Source organism: Trichosurus vulpecula, chromosome 3 (genome assembly GCF_011100635.1).
Source record: "Trichosurus vulpecula isolate mTriVul1 chromosome 3, mTriVul1.pri, whole genome shotgun sequence".
Classification (NCBI taxonomy): domain Eukaryota; kingdom Metazoa; phylum Chordata; class Mammalia; order Diprotodontia; family Phalangeridae; genus Trichosurus; species Trichosurus vulpecula.
The window spans coordinates 302,138,329-302,164,548 of record NC_050575.1 but is presented as its reverse complement, the minus strand read 5'-3'; the positions used below and the strand labels follow the sequence as shown (position 1 = coordinate 302,164,548).

The 26,220-nt window shown below is 41.1% G+C and overlaps 1 protein-coding gene across 1 annotated transcript; it reads left to right on the top strand.

The window, feature by feature from the left end:
* Positions 1 to 9,259: 9,259 nt before the first annotated feature.
* On the top strand, positions 9,260 to 9,667 carry LOC118844575 (60S ribosomal protein L32-like). Its single transcript, XM_036752484.1, has one exon. It carries the CDS (start codon positions 9,260 to 9,262, stop codon positions 9,665 to 9,667), a length of 408 nt encoding a protein of 135 aa, XP_036608379.1.
* Positions 9,668 to 26,220: the final 16,553 nt, after the last annotated feature.

Sequence of the window (26,220 nt, the reverse complement as noted above, 5' to 3'; positions counted from 1 at the left end):
AGTGTAGAGCATAGCTACCTCCTCCTTCATTCTGAAATCTGTATCTCTCTGAATTCAGTTTAGTGTTCTTAATGCAAAATAGGAAATACAATTAACTATAATAATATTTGTCTTTTCTTTGCTGTATCATGCTATTGAATCATGTGAAGCCTGTGGTCCACTAACACCTCCAAGTCCCTTTCACAAAAACTGTCATCTGGTCTTGTGTCTCTTACTCTGTACGTGGGAAGTTTATATTTGAGCTCAACTGCAAAACTTTGCATATATCTCCATTACATTTAATCTTCTTAGATGCAATTCATAGGTCTAGCCAGTCAGCACCTCTTTGATTCCTGACTGTAATCCACTGGGCTTGCTCTATTTACCTCTCTAATTTATGTCATCTGCAAATTTGACACGCATGCCTTTACCCAAATTATCTAGACAATGTTGAGCAGGAGATGATGAGGGTATGAGTGAGTGGCCATATTCCATGCCTGGACTACCTTTGTGTCTCTATTGGTTTGAAATCCTTCCTTTCCCTCAAGGCTCAGCTTGGGTGCCACTTTGGCAATGAAGCTTTTTCTTCAATCCGCATAGCTAGAAATGATCCCGTGTTCCTTGAATCTCTCTAATGACCTTTCTTACTCACTCAATCATATTCTAAGTAAAGTAATAGCTCATTCCATCTACTAGACTGTCAACTCTTCAAGGGCAGAGACTGTGTCTGACTCCATCCTGTATCTCCAGAACTGAGTATAGTGCCTTGCACGTGCCAGCTACCCAATAAATGTATAGTGAATTGAACTGCCATGAAATTACCTTTCTAATTATGATTCACTTAGGATAATATTACAACTAGTCTGCATTTTCTGAGAACACTCTGGCTGAGCAATAAGGAGAAGTGTGTTGGAATTTATAATCAATTTCAGATAATCCATCAAGTCTGGACTTTGGTTGAATTGATAGAATTGTAATAACACCCAAACAGGAACATAAGGTGCCTTTCAAAACATTTCCACATCTATTATCTCATTCTATCCTTAAAACATCTCTATAGATACTATTCCTGTTTTTATCAATAAAGAAACTGAAGCCCAGAGAATTTAAATCACTTGCCCAAGGTCATTATTTTGTCTGTGCGCTGGAAAGTGATCCTGTAGTTTCTCAGTTAACTATTTATTATTACTTATAATAATGTTCATTATTATTATTAATATCTAGCATTTGTACTAATAATGTTTATTAGTAGCATGAATGTTATTCATAATAATAATATTATTACTAGTAATAATATCTATTAGTAGTATTAATAATATTATCATTAGCAGTAGTAATTACTATCAGTAATAATTAATAATTACTATCAGTAGTAATTAGTATCATTACTAATACCAATGATAGCTAGTACTTACTCAGCACTTTAAGGTTTGCAAAGGACTTAACAAACAGCATGTTCCCAAAGCCTTAATGCAGTTTTAAGCTTTAGTAGCTTAAATAATTTCACAAATTATCTTATTTGATTCGATTTGGAATCAGAGGACAAATTCTGGCTTAGCTCTTGACCATCTGAGTAACCTTCACTTAATTTCTCTGGGCCTGGGTTTCCCAAATTGTAAAATGAGGGGATTGGACCAGATGATCACAAGGGTCTTACTAGCTCTAAGGTTCATTCTCCCATGTACAGCCCGATTTCCCAACTCTATGCCAAAAGCACACAATTGAAAGAATCCACATGAATTTGGTGCTGACAATGGTGACTTTCCCCTTACCTGCCAAAGCAGGGCTTTTAACACAGGTGGTCCAAGTTTCAGAGATGGCAGGCCAATAAAGCTTTCAGGAACTAGCAGGTTATAATCACTCCCTCTCCCTTAGCTAGAAGAGCACAGAAATGCCCATTTTCTCACTAAGCCACCAAGCGAGCAGGGCCGAGGACTTTGCATAGCCGAACCTGGCATCTGGTCTCTAAGTTTGAGAACTAAAAAGGGCTGTAAATTTTAATTAGGGCTCCTTAAAAAGCTAAGTTGAACAGTGAATAGAGTGCTGGGCCTCGAGTCAGAAAGACTCATCTTTCTGAGTTCAAATCTGGCCTCGGACACTTACTAGCTGTGTGACCCTAGGCAAGTCACTTAACCCTTTTTGCCTCAGTTTTTTCATCTGTAGAATGAACTGGAGAAAAAAATGGCAAACTACTCCAGTGTCTTTGCCATGAAAACCCTAAATAGGGTCACAAAGAGTCAGACATGACTGAGTCAACTAAACAACAACCACAGAAACACTCAGGGTAGAGGTGTTCCGAAGCAATGATATGCCCTATCAGTTTATCTTTTTCTGAACAATCTTTTACCATCACTTTTTTCTTTAGCCCACAAACCTATATTTTTGGGGTCACCTTAGAATATCTTTCTTCTTTACTTAGACTTTCCCCCCAATCTGTACCTCTTAAATGGTAAAAATTTAAAGTTCCAGGATCCCAAAAGAAGGTACATAATGAAGCGGATGTATGAAGTCTGCCACTTATTGTTTAGGCTACAAAGTATTTCCATCCCTTTTGCACAGACAGGTCAGAGGATTTGGAGATGGCAAGACCCTTAGACAACGTCATTATCATCTTCATCATAGAGTCAAAAGAGACCTTCATCTAGTTCAACCTCCTCGTTTCACATAGGAGGGAAATAAGATATCTTATCTAAGGTCCTACCGTTATTAAGCAGTAGAGTCAGTGTTTAAACTCAGGTTCTCTGACACCAGATCTAGGGTTCTTTCAACTAAATTGTATAAAGGGTCAACCATCTGGTTTCCCTCCTGGTCTCCCCCCACCCAAAGGAGCCCCATCACACAGATACCTTGGTCGAACCAAATGCCACTAATCCAACAACAGAAAATGGGACAAAACCAGTAACTGTGGACATATCCCAGAGTCCATACAAGCTTCTGGAATCTCCATTAGAAATGAAGAGAAGTACATTAGAGGCCCCAAAGACCTTCTCCCCAATCCTCTAATACACAGAGCATGTAACTCAAGCTCAAGACTAGAACTCTTTGAGAGTAAACCAATGACAATAAAAAAAATACAAATTGAACTCATTTAGGCGAGAAAGGTCCAAAGTGTTATCTCTGGTGACAAAGCCCAGAAAGTGGTGAGGCTATTAATTAATAAAGTATACCCCTCACTTTGAAAACACACATATACACATTCACAGGTAGGTGAAGATCACTTCTCAATTTCAAACTCATGCTTCTATTTCAGCCAGATTATTGTTATTACAGTTATTGCTAAGAGTTATTTACCATTATCGTAAAAAGAAGCAATTCCCCCAGTCTCAGCCTTGGTCATTTCCATCTTTATGTCTCCCCCCTGCCCGCTCTCCACCCCACCCCCAACCTCCTTGTTACACATCTTTTTCCAAACCTTACTTTCAACCCCTGGGCAAATACTCACCCTCTGGGACCACATTGGGCCGCGCATTCCAGTTATGAAAAGTCCAGAAAGCCTCCCTGTACTGGGGTCTGCTCTTTGAGCAGTGGGGGCAGGTGCCACGCTATTACTGCCTTCCCTTAAGACACCTGAACCCAGAAAGGGCCCCAAGCCCCTGGGCCCATCAGACCTTATCAGGAGCAGAGAGTGTTCTCTATCAGGTCTCACCGGCTGCCTAAGAGGCAGAAGGAGAAAGGGGAGGATCCTGCATGGAGGCTGCAGATTATAGTACACTCCCTTTCTCCGCCACCCTTCCTCAGTCCCAGCATAAAGGCAATTTCTAATTGGAAATACAGCAGATCCACTCACTCACCATTTTTCTTCCAGCATAATTCCTTCCCAAAGTGTTCCAATAGAGAAATAAAGGGAGAATCACTGAAGAAGAGATCTTTCCCTTAAACCTTTCCAGCAGAACCCAGCGCCAAAGACAACCAATGGGAAAGCCATCCACCAAGTGGAGAATGCCATGCCACAATGGAGGTCTCTCTCTCTATGCTTCCAAATGGCTGGGCTGAATTTTGGGGAGTCCTCCAGAGGCAGGATGTCTGGGGGTATCCTCTGAGACAAAACCCCAAATAGCATTGGCTTTTCTCTCATGGCCAAAAGACTTTCCCCCAGAGTAGCTACCGTCCTCTGTTTACCCAGCCCAAGGGCCACATGACAGGCTTATGTCTCCCTCTATTTTTAAATTGCCTACACTGGGGGCCCATGTGTTCCTTAATTACCGACTTGCAGGGATTCTGGGCACAATCTTAATGACACTGGGACCAAAAATAACAACATTCCTGGGAACCAGAGGTGAGTCACCACCAAACAGCAGCTCGGAGGAAAGATGGGGCCGAAGTAAGAGCTACAGAACTATTCTACATGGCTGCCAGGAAAGTCACTTGATGCTTCAGAGAGTCTCCTTCCCAAAGAAAAAACTCAGCTCTGCATGGCCATCACCCTAAGACTATCCTCCTGCCGTGAGTTGGTTTTCTGAGGCTGCACAACTTACAGTTTTAGAAGTGGTTTCATTTATACCTGAGGCCAAGAAGAATGGAATGGAATTTGCACAGTGCTGTTTTATATAGTGAGTACACCATGCCCTGAAATGGCAGGGGCCATTGGACAAAGAAACCAGAGTAACCTGAAATTAATGAAATGTGAAAACAGATGAGAGACATTTTATAGTGCCTTGAAACAGTGATGTAGTCATTTTTACCCTGACAGTTCCCATGATTGTACTTATAACCTATAAAATTACAATTATTTATAAAGATATACCTTTAAACCTTCGTGTTACTGTTTGGTTCTGTCCTGATCTGAATTGGCTTGAAGGATAATGATTATGGGAGGGTTCTGATCTCCCTCACCTGACACTCTCCTTTCCCCTCTCTTCCTGCTCTTCCAGGTCCCCTAGTGTGGCTGCCATCTGTCTCTTCTGCTTTTCTACAGATCTAAAATGGACCTTGCTGTGAGGTCACAGCTGCCACAGGGAAAAAAATGACCCTCTCTGTTCCCTGCCCATGGGCTGCCTCCATTCTCCATAGCAGCTGTATTGGCAGGAGTCAGCAGAGGCTGGGGAATCATAACAAAGCCAGGCCAGAGCATCTGACCATAACCATGGGAAGCATGAAACAGAGAGGGCAAAGCAGGTTTTAAAGCACATCTTTGAAAAAAAAACCGTTAATAAACAGAAATTAAATCCTTAGCAGATGTAATTTGAGGCATAGGACATAAGAAGAGAAATGACTTTGGGGGGGGCAATCAAAATCACTAAATATAAGCAGAAGGTATTTGACTTGACTTTAATAATTTGTATTATGAGAAAAAAAATTCTCTTTCTTGGTATAAAATTCAGAGAATCATAGAACCTCAAAGCTGGGAGCAACCTCCGAGGTTATTTAGTTCAGCCTGTATGGAAATCTCATTTATAATATACCCAAGTGGTCATCCAGTCTCTGTTTAAAGACCCTGCAGGGAGAGAAAACTCTCACTACACCTCCAAAGACTATTTTATTTTTTTATTTTGGGGAAGCTCCAATTATTAGGAAATTCTTTCTCAAAATGGCCTGAAATCTGCCTCCCTTCCCTTTCATCTTAGTTCTGCCCACTGGGGCCAAGCAGAGTACGACCTGCCTTCCACTCAACAGCCTGTCACATAGTTGAAGTCATCAGTCATACCTATTCATGATGGTTTAGCCCAAGCTTTCACAGAAGGATTCTGTCCCACACCAAAGAGGGGGTGTGAAAGTCAAGACACAAATGTTCTATAAAAAAGTAACATGGGGTGTGGTGGTGGACACCTGAAATGCCTGCTACTGGGGAGGTTTAGGCTGGTGAATTGCTTGAGCTTGGGAGTTCTGGGCTGTAGTAGAGCTAAAGGTGATACATTATCCTCACCAAGTCTGGCACCAGTATGATAAACCCCCAGGAACAGGAGAACACAAGGCCATCTAAGTAGAGGTGAGCTGGCTCAGGTTGGAAACAGAGCAGGTCAAAACTTTTGTGTCCATCAGCAACGCGATTGGGTCCATAAGTGGCCACCATCCTTCTAGCATGAGTGAGAAAGGGAGGAGGAGGAGGAAGAGGAGGAGGAGAAGGAGAAGGAGTAGGAGAAGGAGGAGGAGAAGGAGAAGAAGGAGGAGAAGAAGAAGAAACCTCAATGGGCAAAGAAAACTACATTCACCATGTAGAGATGAATAGCTTGATATTCAAGAAAGAACACTGAATCTGGATCAAGTCAGAAGATGACACTTAGTTTTGTCTGTGCTAGGACATTAACTTTGTGACAATGACTAAAAGTTTCAGTTTCCTCACTTGAATATGGGGAAAATAATATTTTTATTATCAGGCCTATGGGACTATTGTGAGAAAGCCCTTTGTAGATCTCCAAGTGCTATATTAATGTGAACCATTATCATGTTACCATTTTGGATTCAAGAAATCCTGTTCATCCCACCCCGCCCTGTCCTGACATGAGCAACATGGTACCCCAGCAAGAGCCTTCTACTTGGAGTCCAAGGATCTGAGTTCAAATCTAGATTCTGATACTTCCTGGCTATGTGATCTTGGGGTAGTTACTTCCTCTCTCTCAGCCTCAGTGGCTTCATCTGTATGTAATTGTGACCTAGTCCAGAGGAGCATATGCATCGAGCGCTACCTGGTATAATTCCCCACAAAGAGGCTGGGGGCTAGCTATATGAGCAAGATGATCTGGAATGGGGGGTATGAGCCAGAATGGAGGAGCCAGCTATTCCACTTCAGGGCATGGACAAATAAACTGTTTCCAGGGTGCTTGTTGAACTGCTAAGAGGAGCCTTTTGATTGCTGGGTTGGAACTGGATGCACATACATAAGGCACCAACCAGACAAATGATTTCCCACTCCCTGGCTGCATTTGAAGCCCGGGTTTTCACTAGTCCATCCTTCCCCATTCCCTCCCTCCCCCTACATGTACAATGAGGGAATTGGAACAGAGAACTACTAAGGTCCCTTCCAGCTCCAACATGCTGTGATTCTATGAGCAAACACAATGTTTTGTTGTTCATGGTTCCCTGCACAGGCAAGGTCCACATGAGGAAACCATCAAACATAAATGATACCCTGAAATAATTTCTGTCACTAACAACTGCAGTCTGGGGTAGTCAGCAGAGGAATCTAATTCATGATGGAAAGGCTAAAGCTAATGCAGCCATTAAAAAGCAGCCCTCAGGCCTACCAGCTCTCTCTCTCTCTATCTGCGTGACTATGTCCAGCAGCTTATCGGTCATTCCCAGGCAGTGGGAAGCAGCTTTCAGGTCAGGCACCCTGAAATACCAGAGTCACCTCCAAAACTTAACCTTGTCTCTAGTCCGTGTGGATCCACCCTGATTGCAGATACGGGATCCAGCCAAGATCTTCTCATCTGCTTTCATGGGGTGAGGTTAGCTGCAGGGACCTTAAACCCACTGCTAAATCAGGCCAAACTGAATTACAGGATGGGGTGCAGGGAGATAGGGTAGGGCTAACCACCAAGATTTGGGGACCTTTTTTTCTTCTTTAATACTTCAAGAGATTTATATTCCATTGCTGCACATAGGTCTACTGAGAGAAATATAGAAAGCTTACCAAGCATTTCCCTTACAAACAGCCTGATGCTAAAGGTAGTAATCAATTAATCAATCAATAAACATTTATAAAGCACCTACTACGTGCCAGGCACTGTGCTAAGAGCTGGGGATACAAAAAGAGACAAAGGACAGTCCCTGCCCTCAAGGAGCTTGCCATCTAATGCGGGAGACAATAAGCAAACTAATACATACAAAGCAAGCTATATACGGGATCAATGAATCAGCAAATATTAAGTACTTAAATGCCAGGCATTGTGCAAAGTGCAAATGATTCCAAGAAAAAGGAAAAATAATTTAACAATAAAATAAATATAAGTAAATATGTAAATAAATAAATATATATAAAATAAATATGTAAATAATTTAATTTAATTTTTAAAAAAATCCCTGCCCTCAAAGAGATTACATTTTAATGGGGAAGCCAACATGTACATTAGTAGATGTATAGATAAGATACATAAGGAATAGATGGAAGGTAAACCCAAGGTAACCTAGCAGATACGGAGCCTCCTGCAGAAGTTGGAGTTTGAGCTGAGTATTAAAGGGAACCATTCAAATCCTGCCTCACACACTTACTAGCTGCGTGAACCCAAGCATGTCACTTAACTCTCTGCCTCAGTTTCCCAAACTGTAAAATGGGGATAATAAATAATAGCATCTCCCTCCTGAAGTGGTTACAAGGAACAAATAATATAACATTTGTAGAATTGTCATTTTATTATATTGGCTTGGTCTACTGATGAGCGATTGATATTTTTCTCCAGTTGTTTAGATCTGACTTTATTTGTGTGAGAAGTGTTTTGTAATTGTGTTCATATAGTTCCTGGGTTTGTCTTGGCAGGTAGACTTCCAAGTATTTTTATATTGTCTACAGTTATTTTAAATGGAATTTCTCTTTCTGTCTCTTTGCCCTGGGTTTTGTTGGTAATATATAGAAGTGCTGATGATTTTATAGGGGTTTATTTTATGTCCTGCAATTTTGCTAAAGTTGTTCATTGTTTCAAGTAGTTTTTTAGTTGATTCTCTAGGGTTCTCTAAGTATACCGTCATGTCATCTTCAAAGAGTGATTATTTTGTTTCCTCATTACCTAGTCTAATTCCTTCAATTTCTTTTTTTTCTCTTATTGCTTAAGCTAAGCTTTCTAGTACAATATTGAATAATAGCGGTGATAATGGGCATCCTTGTTTCACCCCTGATCTTGTTGGAAAGGCTTCTCACTTATCCCCATTATAGATTGTTTGTGGTTTTAGATAGATACTTCTTATCATTTTAAGGAAAGTTCCATTTTTCCCTATGCTCTCTAGTGTTTTTAATAGGAATGGGTGCTGTATTTTATCAAAATCTTCATTTTTGCATCTATTGAAATTATCATATGATTTCTATTGATTTTCTAATTGACATGGTCAATTATGCTGATAGTTCTCCTAATGCTGAATCAACTCTGCATTCCTGGTATAAATCTCACCTGGTTAAGATAATATTTGTAATTAATATTTGAAAAATGCTTTGCAAACTTAAAAAATATATATATTATTAGCTGTATGACCTTTGGCAAACCACTTAACCTCTGCTGTCTCAATTTCCCCATCTATAAAATGGAGGTAACAGTAGCACCTACTTCTCCAGGTTGTTGTGAAGATAAAATTAGGTATTTGTGCTTTCTGTCGGCGCTTCCCGTGGAGGGGCTGCTGTCTCTTTGCCGGCGCCATGTCTGCCCTCAGACACCTTGTGAAGCTTAAAATCATCAAGAAGAGGACCAAGAAGTTCATCTGTCACCAGCCCAACAGATATGTAACGATCAGGAGAAACTGGTGTAAACCAAGGGGCACTGACAACAGGGTGAGAAGACGATTCAAGGACCAGATCTTGATGCCCAATATTGGTTGTGGAAGCAATAAGAAGACAAAATACATGCTACCATGTAGATTCAGGAAGTTTTTGGTGCACGACGTCAAAGAGCTCGAAGTGTTGTTGATGTGCAATAAATCTTACTGTGCTAAGATTGCTCACAACGCTTCCTCTAAGAATCAGAAAGTTATTGTTGAGAGAGCAGCTCAGCTCGCCATCAAGATCACCAATCCAAATGCTAGACTGAGGAGTGAAGAAAATGAGTGAAAAGGTTTGCACGTTTTTATTTGTGTTAAATAAATCCTTGAAATACTAAAAAAAAATTAGGTATTTGTAAACAAATTTATTTCTTTGTAAATAAATTTGCTCAGGGTCACACATCTAGTAAGATCTGAGGTCTGATTTGAACCCAGCTCTGCCAGATTCTAAATCCAGTACTGTATCTATGACACCATGCAGCATCTCAAATACTGTAAGACTAATCTTTCAACATTATACCCTGGAGCACCTTAAGACTTCTAGTATTCAAAGAAACTGAAGCTAGGTGGCACAATGGATAAAGCTGGGGGCCTAGAGTAAGGAAGACTCATCTTCCTGAGTTCAAATCTGGCCTCAGACACTTATTAGCTGTGTGACCCTGGGCAAGTCACTTAGCCCTGTTTGCCTCAGGTCCTCATCTGTCAAATGAGCTGGAGAAGGAAATGGCAAACCACTCCAATATCTTTGCCAAGAAAACCCCAAATGGGGTCACAAAGGGTCAGACGTGACTGAAATGACACAACATTCAAAGAAACATTTGACTCAACATTTAGAACACTATACTTTCTAAGAAGGGAAGAGACAAATATATCTTAAAAAGACTTTCAGTATGAAGGATGAAAACAATCCTCAATTAACCAAAAAAAATCCAGATGCAGAACTCCATTTTTCCAAGTATTCAGATTAATGGATCTTTTTATTGGGTCTGGCACTTAACCAAACCTGGCTCCTGAATGATTTTGATGCTGCAGCTCCTGATGATATAATAGGAATGACAAGGAGGAAGGGGAGGGGAGGAGGCAGGAGAGGGAAAAAGAAAAAACAGGAGAAAGAAAGGAAGATAAAGTGAATAAGGAGAAGGATGAGGTGAAAGAAAAAAAAGAAAACACTCTACATAGCGAAGTAGCTAGTGGGGACTCAAAGAACCAGCTGATTACTTCGGGAGAGGAATACTTTGTGGCCAGTTGAGGACTTTAACATCTCCAAAAGTTCTTCTATATTTAGCATTTGGGGAAATTTGATGAAAATCAACCCAGAGGTTCCTTCTTGTTAGAATTTTCTATAAGAGGTTTGGTGAAAAAGGAACCTAAAACTGCTGATGATCAGTTGATCAAAAATTTATTAGGCTCCTGCTACATGCCAGGCACAGGGCTAAGCACTGGGGATACAAATATGAAAAAAAAGACAGTCCACATCCTTGAGGAGTTTGCAATCTGATGGGGAGAGATAAGTCGGAAAGATGGGGAGGGGAGGAGGTACCTGGTGCAGGGGCATGATGGAGTGGGAAAGTCCCCCAAATCTAAATGATTGCAGAGCTGACTGGGAAAGGAACGCTCTGGATTGCCTTTGGATTTCCTTTATCTGTGCTTTGCTACCTTCCTGCTCCCTCTCCCTCCTTTCCCCAGGACAGATAATTGGGAGTATCCCATAGTGGTGGAATCATCCTTGCCGGGAGTTCTTGGCCCTTTCATCTCTGCCTCCCCACAACCCCAGACTCAAGAGAGGCTGACCCACCCATGGTAGTCTCATCACCAATAACCCCAGCCCTATTGCTACAACAATTTGACAGGAAGCTGATATCTGAATAGACAGATGGTTAGAAAGATAGATGATAGATAAATTTATTAAATGTTTAAATCTGGCCTCAGACATTCATTAGATGTGTGACTCCGGGCAAATCATTTAAGCTCTGCCTCTGTCTCCTCAACTGTAAAATGGGGATAATATAACATTCACCTCCCAGGGTTGTTGGGAGAATCAAATGAAATAATATTTGTAAATGCTTAGCACAGTGCCTGCACACAGTAGGTATTCAATAAATGTTCATTTCCTTAGTGTCATGCACTAAGCTTCACCCTGGAGACACAAATACAAATAAACAAGACAAACCTCCAAGAGTTTATATTTTAATGGGGGACAAAGGAAGAAAAGGGTAGCCAAGCAGGAGCAAAGTGGCTGATGAAGAGATAATCTGGTAGATAAAGAGGTAGGCTGATGGAGAGTGAGTCAAGCTCGAAATAAAGCAAGTGGATAGGACCCCTCTTGAAATGATGATGAAGAATAGAGAAGAAATTCAACATTCAGGAAAGTGGGCCTGAGGGCAGAAGTTTCTAGGGGGAGAGAAAACAGATGGTAAGGAGATGGGGAGGTCTAGAGAATAAATCAGCTAGTAAAGGCCCTCAGAAGTAAATTTCTTTTCACTAGGCCTCATAGCTAGTGTGGCAAAGGGCTAAGCTCATAAAATCTCTTTACTCACTCCCAAAAAATCCTGGGCTCCTTAGCGGTGAATATTGGCTTCTATGTGTTTAATTCAACATCACTGGGTCAAACATTACTAATAACAAAAATATCATAACTATGGTGATTTCAATACATCATCTCTTTTGATCTGGGCAATACCATTTGCCACAGAGGAAAAACATGCTGAATTACGAGTCAGAGATCCTTATTGGTGCTCAGTCACTCTTCACTTGGGGTTTCCTTGACAAACATACTAGAGTGGTTTGCCATTTCCTTCTCCAACTCATTTTACAGATGAGGGAACTGAGGCAAACAGGGTGAAGTGACTTGCCCAGGGTCACACAGCTAGGAAGTGAACCTGGATTCATCCTGGTTCTTCTATTCTATCCATATGACCTTGAATAAGTCACCTAAGGTCCCTAGCCCTCAGTTAGATTAGCCCTTCTGGCTCCATATCTACGATTATATGAACAACCCTGAGAGGTAAGTAGCAGGACTCTTATCTTCATTTTACATATGAAGAAACTAAGGCCCAGAGAGATTAAAATCATCACACAGCTAGCTAAGTGGAAGAGCCAGGGCTGGGTTGTAGGGATTCTAATTCCAAATCCAGCGCTGCTTTTGCTACACTTATGTTGCACCTCCCCTCCCTTTATATTTCTGAATAAAGCTAAATTCATATAATTGTTTTCATTCTACTAAGTTCTATGAAGAGGAAAAGGAGGAGAAAAAGAAAGAAGAAGAGTTAAAATTATAGAATAAGTTGGATAAAGGAAGAAGAGGAGCTAAACAAGGAGAAGCCCAAGGAAAAATTGGAAGAAAGAGAGAGAGAGAGAGAGAGAGAAAGAGAAAGGAAGGAAGAAAGGAAGGAAGGAAAAAAGAAAGAAAGAAAGAAAGAAAGGAAGAAAGAAAGCGAGAAAGGAAGAAAGAGAGAAAGGGAGGAGGAGGAGGAAGAAGAAGAAGAAGAAGAAGAAGAAGAAGAAGAAGAAGAAGAAGAAGAAGAAGAAGAAGAAGAAGAAGAAGAAGAAGAAGAAGAAGAAGAAGAAGAGGAGGGAGGGGGGGACGGGGGAGGAGGATAAACCTTGCTTGGCATATTTCCATGTAAACAATTCTCTTAGCCCTGAAGTTCTTTTTTTTCTCAAGATGATGGATGGGGCCTGGGCATGTTTGATCCTCTCCAAGAGCACAGACCCGCATCTGCTGCCATGTGCTACATTATCTCCAAAAAAATGGTTTCACTTTGCTGTCCTAGGACCCTCAATAGAATCTTAGTTTCCAATCAAACTCCGTGGGAAATGAACCTCTGTGCCAAATTCTAGACCAATTTTCTTTCCCTGACAATGCTTCATTACCTCATAAGAGCTCTTCCATCATCTTCCATTCAGTCATACACACTTTCAGGAATTCTATCCTTTAGTGTTGCAAAATGAGCTGTGTTATGTATTTCTCTGGTTGTTGACAAATAGACTAGAAAGCCTTAGATGTAGAAACTTCTGGTGCCTAGGCATCCCCATGGGTATCTAAGGCTTTCTACTAGCTATTTTCCTAATCTTTTCTAATTAGAAAAGTGCAACCACAGGAGCGGACAAATCCCATTTCAACTCAACGAACCCAGATGAATATTATGGCATTCTGCATTCTGGCTTTGCCAAAGGCCTACCTCAATCAGTCAGGACAATGAGATAGAATCATAGCATTTCACAGCTAGAAGGAATTTCAGAATCCATCTTGTCCAATTTATATCCCCCCAAAGAATTTAATAAGCATTCTATCTCTGTCTTTATCAAAATCATTATTTAAAATGGTAAACCAAACAATCAGTAAACCCTGTGCAGTCAGCTAGAAATCTCCTTCCAAGGTTCCCTCAAATCATTAATGACTACTTTTCAGTCCAGCCATTCAAACACTTCAAAATCCATCTCATTTTATAATCATCTAATCCCTATCTCATCAACTCATTCATATGATTAGCATATAAGACAAATGTTCATTCAGGCTTTGCTTGGAGACTTTTGGTGATAATGCTTCTAAAGGAAATCCATTTCACTCTGTTAGAAGGTCTTATACAGAACCAACATCTGCTTCCCTATAACATCCACCTGTTGGTCTTAGTTTTGTCCTCTGGAAACAAGTAGTATGAGTCTAATCTTTCTTCAAATATCTGAAGATACAGATCAGTGCCACCTCCACCCACCCATCCACATACACAATCCAGCTGCTGAATCACAGAATACAAATTGGAAGTGACCCTGGGTAAGTCACTTAACCCTGTTTGCCTCAGTTTCCTTATCTGTAAAATGAGCTGGAGAAGGAAATGGCAAACCATTGAGTCTAAACCATATCTGAACACGTATACTCTACAGCTCATCTGAGAAGTGGCTATGTCGCCTTTGGTTAAAGATTTAATTAAGCTGGGGGACAGCCCCTACTGGTGGTAGTGTGCCCAGTACAATGGAAAGAGTAATGACTGAGGAGTCAGAGGACCTAGGTTCAAATCCTACCTCCGACAATTACTACTTATGTGACCATGGACAAGTCATGACCTCACTGGGCCTTGGTTTTCTCAACTTAATATGAAAAAATGGACTTGATGGCTCCCAAGAATGATTCCACCTCTATTACCCTATGACCATTTTAGCTACTTTGGCATAGATCAAATTGTTAGGAAGTTTTTCCTTCCATCAAGTCTAAGTCTGCCTTTCTATATCTTGCTCCTAGTATTGCTATCTGGGGCCAAGAATAATAAGTATAATTCCTCTTTGACAGGTTTTTGTTGTTGTTCAGCTGTTTCAGTCATGTCCAACTCTTTGTGACTCCATCTGGGGTTTTTTTGAGGATACTGAAGTGGTTCGCCATTTCCTTCTCCAGCTCATTTTACAGAGGAGGAAACTGAGGCAAACAGGGTTAAGTGACTTGCCCACGGTAACACAGATAGTGTCTGAGGTCATATTTGAACTCAGGTCTTCCTAACTCCAGGCCTGGCACTCTGTCCACTGCACTACCTGACAGCCTTTCAAATAGTAAGCATGTTTTCTCTTCCCCCTTCTGCACTTTTTTTGGCCTGCTATATCAAACCATAGATATATAGAGCTTGCAGTCTATTAAAACTTCCAAGGTCTTTTTCAGACACATCACCATGTAATCATGCCTCACCTAGAGGTGGCTGGGTAGTGTAGGAGATAAAACCATAGCCTTGGAGGCAGTAAGACCTGAGTTCAAATGTGACCTCAAATGCTTCCTAGCTACGTGACCCTGGGCAAATCTCTTAACCTCTATCTGCCTCAGTATCCCCAACTGTAAAATGGGGATAATAATAGAACCTATCTCCCAGGGTTGTTTTGAAGATCAAATGGGATCATATTTGTAAAACACTTAATGCAATGCACATAGCAGGTGCTTAACCAACGCGTATTCCCTTCCTTTCCCTCTATCTTGTATTTGTTAAAGTGATTTTTTCTGAATCAGAGTAGAGGCCTTTCCATCTATCTCTGTTACATTTCTTCTTGTTGGATTTGGCCCAGTGTTCTAGCCTGTCAAATTATTTTTGTATTTTTACTATTATCTGTTTTGTTAGCTAATCCTCCCAGCTTCAAGTCATCTGCCAGTTTGATGGCTGCTTCCTATGTCTTTATCCAAGTTCTTGACAGCCTCAAGTCCTTTCTTCAGGCTCTCTGTCCCTCAAGTCCAGGGCCAGCCACAAAGGGTCATAGGATTATAGATCATAGCTGGAAGGTTCCTGAGCGGGCGTCGAATCTAACTTTCTCATACAAATGAGGAAAGTGAGGTGCACAGAGGTTAAGAGACTTACTGAGGGTCACATAGCTAAGAGACTCAGGTGGTATCTGAACCCTGGTCTTTCTAAATCCAATTCCAGCACTCAATCCACTATACCAAGTTGCCTTATACGCACACAAGTAGCAGACAGTCACCTGTGCAATTGTGAGGGGCTCACCCTAACCATGTTCACCTGCTTCCCTGCCTAATGACCCAGGATTCTTTTTCTTGTTTTGCTTTGGCAGGGCAATTGGGATTAAGTGACTTGCCTAAGGTCACACAGCTAGTAAATGTGTCAAGTGTCTGAGGCTGGATTTGAACTCAGGACCTCCTGTCTCCAGGGCCGGCGCTCTACTCACTGTGCCACCTAGCTGCCCCTGACCCAGGGTTCTTGAAGGCACCCCCAGTGGACCACAAACTGACACATCCTACTGAACTACAAAGACTTCAGAAATGGGTCGGGGAGTGGACAGTTCTGAGGACCAGTCCAGCCAAGATCAGGGAGGCTCTTCACCAGGTTAGCCTCAGGGTAATATATTCTTTTGTCCAAAGCAATTCTTGGCAAAGGTGTTGGATGGTTATAACTGATCCGTGATCAGTAGGGCACCGATACCCACAAAACCTAAGCTCATCAAATTAGTCAAAGCCAACCTATTAAGGATCTTCTTTTGACATTTTAAATAACCAGGTTCTAATGCTATCTGGGACAGTAAGTACATCCTCTATAGCAAAGGCATGAGGAGGGGATTCTTACCTGGTCATTTATCCTATTTCTCTAAGATGACATAAAACAGTAATTTTACACATGATACTCACTCTGGTCAAAGCCCAAGCTTTCAGGAGTTACTCACTTGCTGGAGATCAGTTAATAAATTTATTGAGAATGAATTCCTCATAGATAGCTAAGGTCTGCGTTAGGAAGGTGAGAAATGGGAAGGAAGCTGGAATTAGAACAAGCTCCTGCAAGCGGCCTGGATTGTCTCTCTCCATGGGAGCATATACTCTCTTGAAGTTCTCAAATGAATTTTTCCTTAGAGGAGAGCAGGAGAGCTGTTCTGTTTCCTACAGACTGAAAGTAAAGTGGAGGAGTCAGGGTGAGTACTGGGGGCTCTCTAAAATTGCGTCTGGAACTCCACTCTCCCGATTCTCAACTTCTTTGAATGTCCTCTGTGACACAAAAGTTTGAAACATTAAATAACTGTTTTAAAAGCCAGTTAGGCGGTAGAATGGCTAGAGTACTAGACATGGAGTAAGAAGGATGCGAATTCAATCCTGCACCAGATATTTACTTGCTGCGGGACTCCAGGCAAGTCACTTAACCACTCTCAGCCTTGGTTTCCTCACCTGTAAAATGGGATGATAATAATAGCATTTACTTCCCAGTGTTGTTGGGAGGATCAGATGAGATAATGTAGGCACAGTGCTTTGTAAACTTTAGAGCATTCTATAAATGGTAGCTGTTATTATACAACAGGTATCATTTAAATTCGCAACTTCTTAAGCAATAATCTACAAATATGGTAAAGTCCATCTCATCCTTAAATATCTGTTATTTCTGAAAAGCTGAGGGTGTGGGGTGGGGATAGGGGGGGTGGGAATGGTACCCAGGAAGGAAAGGAAAGCATAGTGAAAATCAAATCAAAATGAATGAAGACTGAAGGCCCTTCACCATCCCAAAGAAGACTAGAATCTTAGGTTAAAGGAGCTTCAGTCCAAGAAACATGCTATTTTTTTCTCTCCATCAGTTCACAAATCTTAACGTGGAATGATCACTTAGCGAAGGAAATTTAATTTCTGCAGCTCATCTGGTTGTGACTTCTGCAACAGAAACTGCCCCCAAAGGAAAATTCCTGCCACTTATAACTGTTGACAGTGATATACTGTCTACAAGCAGTGAGCCAGAGCTCCACTAATTGGCCTAGAAGCTCAGCACTGTAGGGGCCTCACCTAGAGGTAGAGACTGTAGGGGCCATCTAGCTCATCGACTCAACCAGGGCTGGAATGCTCTCCCCAGCTTTCTTGTCCATGGTACATCTGGCTTCTTTCTGAGCTCTTTCAGAGATAGGGATGTGATTGCTTTATAGAGTAAACCGTTCCATTGTTAGACAGGTCTAACAATGATAATGGTGTTAAAATTAATAGCAGCTTACATTTATGTAGAACTTTATGGTTACAAAGTGCTTTTACCATAGCTGAACAAAAAGATCGTAGACTGGTCAAAAAGCATTTATTAAAGGCTTGCTATGGGTCAGGCATGGGTCTCTGTGCTGGAACTCACTGTCTAATGCAGGAAAAATATGAATACCTAGGCTAGGTCTATATAAGATATACACAGAGTAGATGGAAGGCAGTCTCTGAGGGGAAGGCTCTATCAGCTAGGGGAACCAGGAAAGACCTTCTTTAGAAGGTGAGTTGCGATGAGACTTTGGGGGTACCAGGGAAAGCCTCTTACAGAAAGTGAGATTTGAGTTGAAACTTGAAAGAAACTGAAAAAAAAACTAAGAGGCAGAATTGAGGAGGGGAAGTATCCTAGGCACATAAGGGAATATTATTGCACAATGAGAAATGATGAAAGTGAAGATTCAGGTTGTTGTGTTTGTCCTTCGTTCTTGAAGGGGACCGTGACATCAAGGAGATGATAACATGACTGGCAGTTGACTTTGATTTGAGTGAGGGAGGGCTGTTCAAGGTCACCAGCCTCACTAGTGACCAGATATTCATCAGGGCAAGTGGAGATGGCCCAGGATGCATTGGGAGACTTTGGCACTTTTAGGCAAAGGTCTTTTCAGGTGCTCACTGTGATGAACAGGCCCCTTTAAGCAGTTAATCAAGGGATGGACCCTTTAATCAAAAACTCAAAGAAAAAAATCAAACTGAGAGGGGAAGACCCTCAGGGTCCCTGGCCAAAAGAGAAACAGTTACTATTTGGTATTTACATTCAGCTAGAAGGGCAGCTAGTGTCCGAAGATTCAGGTAGGAATTCTATGAACTGCTGCAGAATGAAGAGAGCAGAACCAGGAGAACTATTTACCCAATCATGACAGCACTGGAAAGGAAAACACCTGGGAAAGAATTAAACTCTACAGACCAATTAATCACAACTCTAAAGACTGATGATGAAGCAAGCTTCCCACTTCCTGGCAGACAGATCATGGACTAGAGGGACAGAGTGAGACATACATTTTCAGACACAAGTGATGTATGAATTTGTTTTTCGTGGCTATGGCTATTTGTTACAAGGGAAGGCTTTTTCCGTGGGGTGGAGGGAGCACCATTGGAGGGGAGGAACTGAAGGTACTGATAGTAATGCTTTAAAAAAAAAAAGAAAAGAAAGAAAACAGTGTCGATAAATCATTAAAAATACACAGAAGACAAGGGAAGAGACAAACAGGACAGTGTTAGACCGATATTGAGTTTGTGATAAACAGCACCAAAAGATCTATATGTAGTGGAAATTCACAGTTTCATATTTAGTTTTCTTTTCCTGTTCTTGCAGAGGGAAATGTTGGTGTTCTTTTGTCAAGTTCATAGTAATAAAAAGGATTTTTTTTGGAAGTGCTTTTATATACATTTGGTTTGATCCTTACAACTTTGTGAGGTAAATTATAAAGAGTGCAAGTTTTATCATTCCTGCTTTAGAGGTGGGAAAACTGAGACTTGTTTCATTCAAGTGACTTACCCAAGATCACACGACCAGTGTTATCTTCAAATCCAAGTTTTTTACTTTTTTGTTCTTTCATCGATATCTTTATTCTTTAGAGCAATATAGAAAAACTTGTTTCCAGTCCCACATGCAAGCTCTAAACATATTTTGAGACAGCTATTGTGTCCCTCTTAACTTTTCTTCTGCAAGTTATACATCTCCCATTCACTCAACCATTTATCACATGACAAGGTTTTCATGCCCCTCAGGATCATAGTCAAACTCATCTGGACAATTAGTCATTAAAGAATGATCCCCCAGAACTGGTCACAATATTCCAGATGTTGTCTGACTCACCCAATTTGCATTTATTACCTCCTTAAGCCAGACATGTTATTTCTATTATTTCTAAGATTGCTTTGGTTTTATTAGCAGCCATTTCCCACTTGGGGCTCACCTGGACCACGTAGTCAACTAAAGCTTTGAAGACATTTTCACACCAGCTGTTGTCAAGGAATCTTGTATTTGCTCATTGATCATTTAAATCTAAAATGGGACTCTCCATTTGTCCTTATTAAATTCCAATTTGTTGGTTTGAGACTGGTGTTCTGACCTACTGAAACATTTTGGGATCTCAATTTTGTCAATCCTATGAATTAACCAGCCCTCTCATTTTTGTGTTATCCACATATTTATATGTATCCCAAACACAACCTTTTAACATGCCACTAGAGACCTCTATAAGTGTAGATAGAGCACAGGCCTCAGGGTCCCTGAAGGGAAAAGGAAAGGCCAGTGGAATGCTCACCCCTGTGTATACCAGCACACCCTCGCCCCACACATATCTATTGTGTTAGGACCTTCCCAAATGAGGTCTACTCACTAGTCCATAGTTAAATCTCACCTGGTTATAATTCCATCCAGTCCATGTGTTTATAAAATAATCGTGAGATACTTTGGTCAAATACTTTGTTGAACTGAGTTATCCTATCTGATAGATATTCTTTCTCTCCTAGACCGATGAAGGAATTCCTTAGGGCACTTACCACATCACCATTTCTTACTGTTATTTGTATCCATGCCTTATCAGTCCCACTTGATTTTTAAGCCTCTTTAATGGAACGATAGTATGGCACAATGGAGAGAGAGCCAGCATCAAAGATTCAGAAAAACCTGGGTTCGAGGTCTACCTCTGACCTATACTAGCCATGTGACCCTGGGTAAGTCACCTGATTCCCCTCCAGGCAATTCTCCAACAATTGCCTCACTATAAATTTCAGAGAAGGTGCCAACCTGCACAGGTAGAGGGGGTTTCATCACCTGGGAATTCCCTATACCAATAAAATCATAGGTCCAGGTCCTATCATCTTGAGGGAAAAGACTAAAACTTATTAATTTTTGCATCCTTCACAATGCTTAGCACAAAGTAAGTAATCAGTACGTATTTACTGAATGAATTCCTGTCTGTCTATCTAGTATAATCTTGGTGTGACTTGTTTTTAACGAATCCATGCTGGCTTCTAGAGATCACTACTTTTTTCCCCTTAATTACTCAAAATCATGTAGTTTGATGATCAGTTCATCCACACAGTCTATAGGCTGCATCGCATTAGATAGAATTGGGAAAAATGGCTAAGTGTGCTAATTAATTTAAAAGAATGTGTGAGGTACCATCTAGGCTTTGAGAAAAACAATTGTTCCCTTGGTTCTTTAAGCTCTTTTAAGCCAGGATTAATTTATCTTCTTAATATTGACCTGTTTTCTCCCCTGCTCTCGTCTCTACACTTCTGGACAATATTTTCTTAACTGTCTTTTTGATAAAGTCTCTGGATTTGTGTTATGGCCAATGCGACGGACCTGACTCCTGGCCTGCTGCTGTGGCTTATGAACTGCCTTTGCTTTTGCCAAGTAGACATTGTCAGATTTATGACATTCGTTACAAGGGGAATGGGAGAAAGAATGTATATGGAGAGGCACAAATTCATCTCCACTACTAGAAAAAAGCAACTCAAAGTATAGGCCTCATTTCTGTTGGTTGGATCAACAAGTTTTTAAATCATAGAATCTCTGAATTGGAAGCAGGCTCATCTAGGCCAGTCCACACCTGAGCAGTAATCTCCTACATGCCTAACTCCTTTATAGCTTATTGTATCCGTATATTGATAGGTCTCTACCAATGCTCCATGATATTGGTTCACTTGGTCTGAACCACGGACCCACATTTCTATGCCCCAACACCACCATCCTGAAGGACAACTGGCTGTCCTGTCCCCAAGCGTGGCTATGTGGAATAGGAGGCCATTCTAAAATTTTATAGGGAAAGTTCATTAAAGCCGAATGGTTAGAGCATAATACTTGTTGTGTCCTACTGTCTATGACCCCATTTGGGGTTTTCTTGGCAAAGATATTGGAGTGGTTTTGCCATTTCCCTTTCCAGTTCATTTTACAGATGAGGAACTGAGGCAAACAGGGTTGAGTGACTTGCCCAAGATCACACTGCTAATAAGTGTCTGAAGCCAGATTTGAACTCACAAAGTCGAGTCTTCCTGACTCTAGGCCTGGTACTCTATCCACTGCACCACCTAGCTGCCCACAGCACGAAACTTATGAAGTCAAAATCACATGTTTGATTAACAAAAGGGTCAATGGGTCTCGTTGTCTTCTACTGCCACAGACTAGATGATCTCTAAAGGTACCTTTCAGCACTAAGATTGTATCAATTGATTATTCTATGATGATCTTTTAGAGATATCCATCTCGCAAACTTGTGACATTAGTTCCAAGGTGAATGGGGTGGGGAAGGGTATGTGTGGGTAGGTACAAAATCATCTCTGCTACTAGAAAAAGGCAACTCAAAGTATAGACCTTACTTCTGATGGCTGGGTCAATAAGTTTTTAAATCATAGAATTTCTGGGTTGGAAGAGACTTTCAGGATCATCTAGTCCAATCCACACTTGAACAGTAATCCCTTCTTCTATGTCCCTAACAAGTGGTCATCCAGCCTCCAGTGAGGGGATTGTTCATGGAGGCCAAAGGATGGCCTCTATCTATGTAAAGGATGTGTCAGAATTACAAGCAGCCAAACCATTCAGAACACATCAACGTATTTTTCTTTTAGCTGGTAGAGGAAGATAGTTACTTAGAAACACACTGAAAGAAACAAGTCTAGGAGGAGAGAAGTGGTTGGTGTAGATAAGAAAGGGAGTGGGAGGGGCTCAAGTTCAATGTGAGAAAGGGCGCCAAACCTTTGGGGAGAAGAAATATTTACTCTCTATTTCCCTCCTTCCACTTTCTGCGCAGTCGAACAGTATTATAATTAGACAAAGTTTTAAAAATACCTGTTACCTGATCATACCATATTATGTTTTATCGTTAATAGTGGTAGTAATATCCAGAGAAAGAAAAATGGAAATCTCTTCCATCTCCCTGGTCTTAGGATGATGTCAAAGCAATGTGGGGGAGAAATGTCCTCTACATTTCAAACTTTGCAAGTTTTCCACTGCTTTTTCCATTTCACGGCTCTTGCAGAGAAAGGCCATTTCCTGGCCAAAATTACCAGTGCTGAGCAAGGCAGCAAGTAATATTGGAAATTCAGAAAATGCTGCATTTTTTCTGCATACGTGCATGCCCTGAATGTTGATGGAAGTTCTTATCCCTCAAAAAAGGAAAACTGGGGCATCTCTTCCTCTAGAGGAGTGTTCTCTGAGAGCTTACTTGAGGGGTGCTATTGTTGGCAGAGGATGGGGGAGAAGGTGGGCCTGACTTGGACTCCTAAGATGTTTAGTTCCTGAGGCATCTATAATGTGTTCGGTCAGGTGCTTAGAAGTTTGTGCTAAAGATGTCCAACCTCTGTGCAGGCCTGGGAACTCCACTCTACTTCTTGCTTCTCCTGTAGGCGGCGCCCCCGACCCCCCCCAGGTGTCTTGCACCAACAATAATAATGCTTTGCATAAATAGAGTACTTTTTGGTCTGCATACAACCCTGCAGGGTGGAGAGTGGGAGTATTTTTGTTGGACCATACCTGTGATTTTTTTAGTACAGGAAGCTGCCAAGGTGAAAACAGCCCCTGTTGATGTAGTTCTGGTACTATAGGTCATTTTTCTTCTTGGAGAGTTGCTCACAGACAATGTGCTAGAGGAAAAACTCGAACTCAGATCTCCTTAACTCCCAGGTCAACTCTCCATCCACTATACTATGTTGCCTCTTGTTTAGATTTTATCTCTGTTTTAGAGTTAAGGAAACTGAGTCTCAGCGAGGTAAAGTCAAATCAACAAGCATTTGTTAAGCACCTACTATGTGCCAGGCATGATGCTTAGCCCTGGGGCTATAAAGAGAGGTTAAAAAAATAACCATTTCCCTCAGGAAGTTCACGATCTAATGGGGGAGAGAAAATACAAACAGCTATGTACAAACGTGATATCGACAAGATAATTAATATTTAAAGGGATTGGGAAAGGCTTCTTGTGGAGAAAGTAGGATTTTAGCTGGGAAGCTGTGAGTTGTGAGTTGTACGTGGGAGTACAACTTTGTGCTTGAGTCTACCACCAGCAAATCTATAAGTAAGTAAACATTCCTCCTATGGGTCTGTGTACCTTGAACTTCTATTGCTATGTTTCAAATGTAAGTAGGTTCTGCTGTGAACAGCAGATTACAAATTCATATAAACGTACTACTGAATTCATATTAGCTTGTTGTGGGTTTTTTCCCTTGGTCAACAGACACTAAGAACATATTTACTGTAATGGCTCACATTGATACAGTGCTTTAAGCCTCGAAGAGTACTCTTCATGGATTATCTCATCTGATACAACAATCCTGTGAGGTTGGCCCATTTTATAGGAGAGGAAACTGAGGCTTATGGAGGTTAAGTGACTTGCCTTGGGTCACACAGCTCATAAATGTCTGGGGTAGCATTTGAACCCAAGTCTTTTAGTACTTTATCCATAGCACCATGCTGCCCCTCATACTACCATAATGGTATCAGGAAAGGGGGGAAATCTGCGAAATGGGTTGACATCGTAAAGAGGTACTCATACTCAAAAAGTTCACTTTTCTCTGCCTTGCTGTCTCTTATTCCCAAGGGGAAATGGGCAAGAGAATGCAGGTCTACAGAAACCAAGCCCCATTACTGGAAAAACAACCAAAGTACGCATACCTTCCTGCTCAGATGTGTGCGGCATTTCATATTACACAGGCACATTTGTAGACTCAGAGACTCCAGGCTAAAAGATTTTCCTTCCCATTAGCTTCTCCTTCTGTTTATCAGCTAAACAAAAATATTTCTGTGGATATTGGTAATCGATTGATTCATTTGTTTGTTAATTGCACGAAATGTTATAGCCTCCACCCTCTGTGGAATTAGCCTTCTTAATAACATTTTCATTTTAATCACATCTGAGCCAACGATGTTTATTGATTGTGCCCTCTCATCTTTGCCAGGAGATTGCCCCTTAGCATCTATGGAACAGAAATTGAAACGCATTACGTTGCAGGAGCTGGTGATACCTCAGCAGCTTCCTGAGACTTTAGAAAGACTTGGAAATGCAACATTAATTTTCTGTTCTCTAATGGACGACTACAAATGTTAAGGCCTCAAACAAAATTCTGTAGAGGCTGCCTCCAGTCCTTCAGTCATCCAGTACCCCTTCCATGGGAGAATGCACAGGGCCATTTGAGTAAATGGTGCTTCTGATGGATCATTAGTCAGGTGTCTGCATAGTCATCACTACATCTGGGGAAAAGCGGAGGTTGGGGGGAGGGGTGGGTGGGTGGGAAAGAATTCATTCATTTTCCAAACATTTATTGAATGCTAACTAGATGCATACTTTCAACAAGGTAGCACCATGCTAGGCTCTGGCCACCAAAGGACACAAAGACGGACTTTTCTCTGCTTTGCTGTCTCTTATTCGCAAGGGGGATCAGACACTAGACAGGTAAATAGAGAAATACAATACAGAGTATAAGTGAGTCACTGAAGGACTATGAGAATTCAGGAATAATGGGATTATTTCCAGTTTGGGGAGGGGAGAGGATGGGGAGGAAACAATCAGGGATGATTTTATATGATAATAGTCTCAGAATTAGATGACCTCTTAGAGATGATCTAATCCAGGAGTTATTAACCTGGGATCCATGGACCCCATGAACAGATTTCAGAGGGTCTGTGAATTATGCTTATATACATATATGTATGTATATATATACATATATACACACATACACATATATGTGTATATATATATATTTCAATATAACTGGTTTCCTTTGTGATCCTATATATTTTATTTTATACATTTAAAAATAGTATTCTGAGGAGTCCATAGACTCCACTGGACTGTCAAAGTTGTCCATAACACACAAAACATTTAAAAACCATTGATTTAATGATTAGATTTCTGTTACTGAGAAATTACTTCTTCTACAATAACCCAAAACAGTTATCATCCAGTTGTACTTATATAGCTTCAGTGACAGGGAACTCATCACTTCCCAAGGCAAGCCATTCCACTGTTGGACAGTTCAAGTATTGGAAAGGTTTTTTTCCGTAACTGTGTTGAAATCAATTGGTCCTAGTTCTATCCCAGTTAAGGAGGTGACACTTGAATGAGAGTCAGAGGGATAAGATTTCCATGGGTAGGGATGGGAGGAGAGGGCATTTCCAATGTAGAGGGAGGAAGTCTAGGAATACTTGCCTGGTCTTGAGGACAGAGAAGTGTGAGATAATCAGAAAGGTAATTGGGAGTCAGATTGTAGATGTCCTTGAATGTCAGACCAAAAAGCTTAAACTTTATGTAGTAGATAACGACTTTGAAACAGAAGGGAATAGATTGTTACACTGTAAGCTCCTTGATGGCAAGGATCATCTTTTGTCTTTCTTGGTATCCCCAGTACTTAGTGAAGTG